The sequence below is a fragment of the Montipora foliosa genome, chromosome 13 (assembly GCF_036669935.1).
Source record: "Montipora foliosa isolate CH-2021 chromosome 13, ASM3666993v2, whole genome shotgun sequence".
In the NCBI taxonomy this organism is placed as follows: domain Eukaryota; kingdom Metazoa; phylum Cnidaria; class Anthozoa; order Scleractinia; family Acroporidae; genus Montipora; species Montipora foliosa.
In genome coordinates this window covers 17161047-17168546 of record NC_090881.1, presented here as the reverse complement: position 1 = coordinate 17168546, position 7500 = coordinate 17161047, and the positions used below count along the sequence as shown (strand labels likewise).

At 40.1% G+C, this 7500-nt stretch overlaps 1 protein-coding gene across 4 annotated transcripts in view; it reads right to left on the bottom strand.

The window, feature by feature from the left end:
* LOC137982517 (uncharacterized) overlaps window positions 1-7500 on the bottom strand; it is a 313756-nt gene that overhangs the window by 194787 nt on the left and 111469 nt on the right. For 3 of the 4 annotated variants that reach the window (XM_068829623.1, XM_068829622.1, XM_068829624.1), the window contains exon 15: window positions 5755-5877. The exons of the other annotated variant lie outside the window; for it this stretch is intronic. In XM_068829623.1, the coding sequence (XP_068685724.1) occupies window positions 5755-5877 (123 nt within the window). The remainder of the gene's footprint in view (window positions 1-5754; window positions 5878-7500) is intronic. 4 annotated transcript variants of the gene reach the window in all.

Sequence of the window (7500 nt, the reverse complement as noted above, 5' to 3'; positions counted from 1 at the left end):
CATACTGACTACGGCCCTGTTTACTCTCCTTTACTATTTACTTGGTAATTGCCCTGATAAATTGAAATCGGCATGGATTACCCCTATCTTTACGAAAATTGAAAGGCTCACGATTTGATAAAAATAACTACTGTCCTATCTCTGTTCTCTCTAATTTCAGTAAAATATTATCGTGGTCTCTATAAATATTTGGAAGAATTTACGATTGGATATCCACTTCAGTTGGCCTTTAGGGAAAAAAATGTTCTACCACGCATGCTCTTATTTCAATCACTGAATGTATTTGTCAGTCCATTGATAACAAAAAATTTGGTTGTGGTATATTCATTGATTTGAAACGTCAATCACAGAATCCTATTAACTAAGTTAAACCATTATGGAATAAGAGCTAATTTGCTTAAATGACTCGAATCTCATTTGTCCAACAGTCAGCAATTTGTATCTCTTAATGCTCATAACTCAATTTCCCAGCCAGTAATTTATGGGGTTCCACAAGGATCCATCATAGGACTCCTTTTATTCTTACTCTTTGTAAATGATCTGCCAAGCTCCTCAAGCCTACCTAATTATTTGCGGATGATACTAACCTTTATCTTTCTAGCAGAAACCCTTAATCACCTTGAAGTAACTCTAAATTAAGAACTTAAAGCTCCTGCCAACTGGATGAAGGAGGGTCTCAAAGGGGTTTAACCGTCACCCGTAAAAGGGCCAAAAATTTAACTGTTAGGGGTAAAAAAAAAAGCTTAAAATACGGTACTCAAGTAACGTTAGCTAGGTATGTGGCTTTAATTTCGCTAGTGTCAAGGGCACTGGACTTGAAAGTTTTGGATTTTATGTAAATACAAAAAAAGCGCGAATGGGTGAACCCAGGAGTCATATCATAACTAAGTGCGATCGTTAGGGTGAAGGTAGTCCTGAGAAGGACTGTTTGTGGTGAAATTGACTGACGTTTCGACAACCTGAGCGAAAGTCACCCTCAGAGTCAAGTGATTTTGTCTAACGTCAGTAGGTGGTATAAATACTCTGGTCGTTGATCTGATTGGTCAACCAACTTGTGATGTTATTGGTCGTCTGTCAGTTAAGGCGTGTTGTTATTGGCTGTGAAGACTCTAAACAGTGATTAGTGCGTTTCGATCTGTCTTTTGTTAGTCAAATGTCCGTAGGTGTATTGCTGGTAAAATTAGTCGGTTTACCTATTGTTGATATCGTCAATAAGTCGTTTGCACCAATAACTCGTTTTAGGTCTTAAAAATTAAAAGTTTCAAATGTCTATGACGGATATGTATTTTGGACCAGATAAATTTCATTTTTGTCAACCGAGAATGTTCCCAATACTTGTCATGATTTTGCCATGCTCCACACCAATGGAAATTAACGATTATATTTCCAGTTAATTATTATATTATAATGTAAAACAGTGGTAATTAATTATTCAAATTTCAGATAATCGTAACGTGAAAAAATTAAGCGTTAGCCGCAAAAGGGCCAAGAATTTAACCATTAGGCTTAAAAAAGCTTAAGATTTAAACGTTAGCCGTTAAGATCACTGTCCCATGGAGACCCTCATGAAGTGCAGCCGCTTAGCACTCAGTATCTCTAAAATGTGTTTTTCCGCAGGAAAATTGATATTTATGAGTAATACTCACTTAAAATCTTAAATGAATAACGCTAATTTGCAGCAAACAATATGCACCAGGGAGAATGGGGAATAATTTTCCCGGATGTGAACAAGACATAGCCGAGTGACCTGGCCTTCCTACCTCACCGTTTGATGCAAAGCGAAGTAGCTTCCCCACTTAGGCTGTAGTAAGTATTACTCATAAATATCAAATTTCCTGTGGAAAATAACATATTTATTTCGCAAACTTAGCCTAAAATCTAAAATGAATAGCAGAATGTCATGCGAGGAGGCGGGATATCTACTGCCTGAGTACGTAATGACGTCAGAACCCAGGAGAACAAAGGATCCGAGGTGCCAGGCTCGTAACAAGACTTGACCCGAAGTTCCACAATGGCCGAAAGAGAAGAACGAACACTGGCTTTCCAGCCAAGCATCACAAAACCACAAAACCTCAACTAAAGAAAGAGAAATAAGGAAATACAATTCCAAAACACACAACTGAAGGCTAAAGACTATACACAACCCTAGGAATGTCTCGGTGCAAAACAATATGCACAATTCCAAATGCGTCAAAAGTCAGTGACCAACTGTGGTTTGGGCCAAAGAAAGAGGAACGAGACGATGGCTCTCTTCAGAGAAACCTGAAAAATCACGCAGGTAAAAATTGTTAAAGGTGGTTTCGTTGTTCCAGTAGGCGGCCTTAAGAATCTTTTCGACCGAAGCAGAGTTGAAAGCTGCCCAAGATGTGGCCAAAGCTCTCAGCAGCCGAGGCAACAGGGGTACATCCGGGGAAAAATCCACTACTAGGCTGAGAAGCACTGGAAGTCATGGCTGGTAATGCTAAGGTAGGGCCACTAGCAGCATTTGACACTGATCCGAGTGCATCAACTTGTGAAGCAACCGCTGCATCAATGCAGGCGGGATAGGCGTACACCCACCGCCTGTTCCACGGACTTTGACAGAGCATCCACTGCCATTGCCCAAGGATATGGCACTGGAGACGGAAATGACGCCAGCTTGTTGTTGTGACGAGTTGCAAACAGGTCCAGCTCTGGAATGTACCAAATGAAGAACATTTGCTGGGGTTCCAGAGACCACTCCGTGCCTATGAGCTGAGCTTTTGTCTGAGTGGAACATCACTAGCTTGCTGCTGACCAGAGGTAGGAAGTGCAGGATTGCCTTATAAATGGCCAACAATTCCAACTCGTTGATGTGCTGAGACGTTTCGGTTGGCAACTAAAGGCCCGCTGCTAACCTGACTGCCACAACGGACTCCCCAACTGTTGGTGGAGGCATCCGTGAATATGGCCAGCTGAGGAGCAGGGGCCTGAAGGAGTCCCCTGAAGAACATTGGAAGGCATGGTAGGCCATTTCAGGAAAGGGTCCAAGAAAGGACATGATCCAAGGGAACTCTGTCTGTTAAGCAGCCTTGACTGGGATGACTGGGCCAGCAGAAAAAGCTGAGAAGGTTGATATCTGAGACGGCCTAAGGGCATCATATATGACATAGAAATTAGTCTCCCCAGCAGCGATAGAAAATCTTGAGCTGTAGCATACTTTGCTAAGCGAAGTCGACAAGCATGACAAACCGCTTCTCTGTACCGGACCTCTGGAGGAAACAACAGCCTCAGATCGGTTCGATAAAGAGTGCCGATGAAGTCCTGTGTCGACGTTAACTCTGGCTTCTCCAAACTGGTAATCCAACCTAGGCGAGTGGTCAGGCGCAGAAGACAATGAGTTTGAGACGTGGCGTTACACTTGCTGGTTTCTCAGGAGCCAATCGTCTAGACAATGGTGAATTTGTAGGCCCAGGAAATCGAGCATGGGCCATAATGGCATCCACCACGCTAGTGTAAACCCTCGGGCTCACTGACACACTGAACGGCAGAACCCCAAACTGAAAAACTGCACCCTAGTAACATAAACGAAGAAACTTCCTCAATGATGGGTGGATCAGAACATGGAGGTAAGCATCGAGATTACCCAATCTCCCTTCGGAATGGAGAGGTGAACATTGGCAGGCGTCTCCATGTAAAACTTCTTCTTCATCAGGTGACGGTTCAATGACCGAAGGTCGATAACCAATCGATGCTTTCCATTCTTTTTGGGAATAACAAAGAACAGGCTGTAAAACCCTGGAGAAAACTTGTTTACCACCCGCGCGATGCCTCGTGGCCGTCTGTCGCTTTTTCTGGACTCTCACGAGTCCAGAAAAAGGGAAAGACGGCCACCAATTGGAGCTGTGGAGATAGGCAGGTGCAGAGCAAATTCAAGTGCAGGACAGGGGAAGGCCACTTAGTTTCCCTAAGCCAATGGTAAACGGAGTAGGACGGAGGAAGGGAAGAAACGTCCACGCCTCCCCCTCAGCAGACACCTGCAGCTGCTCGTTCATGTTGCAAAAGCTTGCAGTAACGTCCCTCTGTTTTTACAATGGCAGTAAATGCGACACAAAGGAAACATTCTCAGAAAAACCGGGCTCCACGTCAAGATAAGAAGAGAAGAGATTAGAACAGGCTCCTTGAACACTACGTCCGTGGAAAGTCAACTCCCATGCAAACAACGAAATTCTGTTCTCAGAGACACGAGATTCATCTGTAATCCGAGTGCCCTCTGCAGGCATACATGAAGAGCAAACCCTTGGAGAACTCTGGCTCAAGGATGGGCCTGTTAACTGACCACGTCTCAACTCTTCCCGAAGAGAATGCAAAATGGTGTCCTTTCCTTTGATCTGTTGTTGCACGTCATTGATAACAACAGTCGACGTGGAAGGTGAGTGAGATCCGGACGAAACCTCCACAACGCTCAGTTGATCAACATCCCCTGTGTGGATGGGAAAGCTCCTTTCCCCTAAAATACACATATTATTGAAGAAAAAGGGAAACGAGAAAAATAAGAAAACACTGGGAGTACAATGGCAGGAAAATATGAAGTGGTAAAGTGGCAACGAAAAACACGAAAGACCATCGGCAGTCAAAAACAGTGAAGATAAATCAAGATGCGGACCGAAAAAACGAGTAACAAACATTGTCTTGTTCAAATCCGGGACTAAATATATTTCATTACTATCCATTGTCCAGGTGCATATTGTTTGCCGGCAAATTAACATTATTCATTTCAGATTTTAGGCTAACTTTTTGAAATAAATACTAATCTTATCCTTTTTTACTCGAAGAAACTAAAGCCTGACCAGTCTTTGTGTTAAAATTGATGATGAATGTATTAAACAAAATTGTCTCGGCTTAGTACTTAGGTGTAATTTTTTATGTGAATTTAACATGGAAAAAGCATACTGATGAACTTTGTCTTAAACTATCAAAGACTAGGGGTATCTTGTCAAAAGTAAGATATTTTGTCAATCAAGATATTCTTATTATGCCTTACTTCTTCCTTATTTATCCCTATCTTATCTATGGTGTCCACGTTTAGGGCTTAACTATTTGCTCCTTTCTAACACCATTACTTGTCATCTTAAAGAAAGCAATAAGAATTACACCCTTTTCGGAACTAAGATCCCATTCTGCGCTTATCAACCTGCTTGACATTGATGATAACAACAGTTTATCAATGGTCACACAGACTGTAACCTCCATATTTTAATGAATATTTCACATTCACCTCTTCTGTTCACTTTTATTCCACTCGCCACTCTGCTGATGGCCATCTTTATGTGACTTCTGCCAACAGCACCCAATATGGTTTACGTTCCTTAAAATTCCCTGGTTCTCTCTCGCCTTAGGAATTTTGTACCCTCATCTGTCACTAAGGCAATTGCTCTTTCACTAATTATTAACACTCTCAATAGCTCTTTGCTTAATTCTTACCCTCTTTAATTACCTACCCTATTGTACGGAGAAATATTTTTTATCCTAAACGAAACTTATTTTCTTCAATATTCAAGTTGTATTATTTTCAATTGAGATCATTTAGTAAATTAGCTACTGCTAGTTGGGTCATCCCAACTCACTCACTATCTAGACATTTGTACTTTACTTCCTTTATTCATATTTTTTGTTGCTGGCAAAACTTATTGCGTACTTATGTGTTTTGAGTTAAGTACAGTAATACATTTATGCGTGAAACACTGAATGGCTGATATCGTCATTATAATACAGTGTAAATTGATAAATAAATACCTGGAGTACAGCCTTGTTCATCAGAGTTATCCCCACAATCGTTGTCATAATCACACACCCATCGCGCCGGAATGCAATGCCTGTTAGCACAGGTAAAATGGTCTGAGCTGCAAGAAGGATACGCTGGGGAAGACACAGTAAAAGGGTTATAAAAGCTCACAACTAGCACCTGATAAGGTGGCTCCAACGAGTTTCAACACTTTGGAGAAATGTTTTATTCAAAGGATTAGCTCTACGACGCAGTTTCACTAAACGGCAGGTTATGGTAGCAAATGAAACAACAATAACTACTTAGCAAGATGCATTCATCAGCGTGATCTTACGACGGCAGCAGACGAGCTATCTTATATCTCAAAAACGAAATCGCTGACCTCCATTTTTTATAGCTGGAAATTGATAATTTAAAAACTCTTTGCAAAGTTTAAAAAAAAAATTTCTGAAACGGATTGAGAGCCACCTTTGCAAAAAGTTTTATCTTACATGCTCATCACTTATTCCAGAAATAAAAAGTGGGGGTCACCGAGTTAGTTTCTTTTAGACCAAGAGTTCAAATTAAAATAAAAACACTTCAAATTCTCTCAAAAACACCAAAATTCTGAAAGCGTCCTTTCCTTTTCACCCATTCATCGGCTACTTAACAATAGCCCCATAGCAAACAAACATAAAGCCCATACGAAACCTTACAGGGAAGCAAAAATCAATAGTTGATGCATGCCCTGGATTAATAGACGAGCGTTTATTATGTTTTCTCGTACAATTACGGACCTATTATTAGATGTGTTATCAAAACATGCTCAAATAATTATTGCTCTCCTCTACTAGAGTGAAAAATCTGTCTTTTTGACAACCTTCAATGGGGAAGCCTATAGAGATTTAAACGTGCTGGGAGATTCGAAATTATTGTCATGATTTCCATCTTTCAATCAAAGACATGCATTAATGTCATTCTAGTGTCTGCAATATACAGGGTATGTAGATATATATATATATATATATATATATATATATATATATATATATATATATATATATATATATAAAGTTGCATATAAACTGGAGAGGAAGACAAAACTTCCCGAAGGTCCAGGAAATTTAACAAAAACGTTTCGGCCCTTCGGCCTTCGTCAGTTAAATTTTTTTTTAAATAGAGTACAAGTAAAAAATCTAAGGATAAAATGGCCTAACTATTACAGCAGTGGAGACTATATAGTCTCTGAAAGACTAACAATGGCTATTGTAATGGTATACAATTAAGTAGTAAATTGTATGGTACAATACAAGCCAAAACTAAAGCTTAATCACTAAAACAAAAGTAATGATGTACTAATAAAATCTAGAGTTATGCAAGTGATTCAAACTATTTATGTAATACCGACTACAAATTAGATGGGACTATACTGGAAACAAAAAAGCTTTTTATGGAACATTGAAATTGATCCGTTTTTTTGAACGGAATTCACAGCGCTTAATGAGGCCAAAAGGCTGCAGTGTGCGCAATTGCGCCGCCCAATAACCCTCCCGCTTTAATAAAGTGTTATCTAAATCTCCATCAGTGTTCATTATCTTCTCAATGACAATGAAATTGAAGTCCGAAAGGTTGTGATGAAATTTATTGAAATGAATGGCAAGCTCGCACGATTTTTTGTTTCTTTTCATGTCGGATTTGTGGTTTCTGAACCTGACTTTAAATGCATTGGAAGTCGAACCAACATACTGCACTCTGCATTTGTTGCAGGAGGCTAAGTA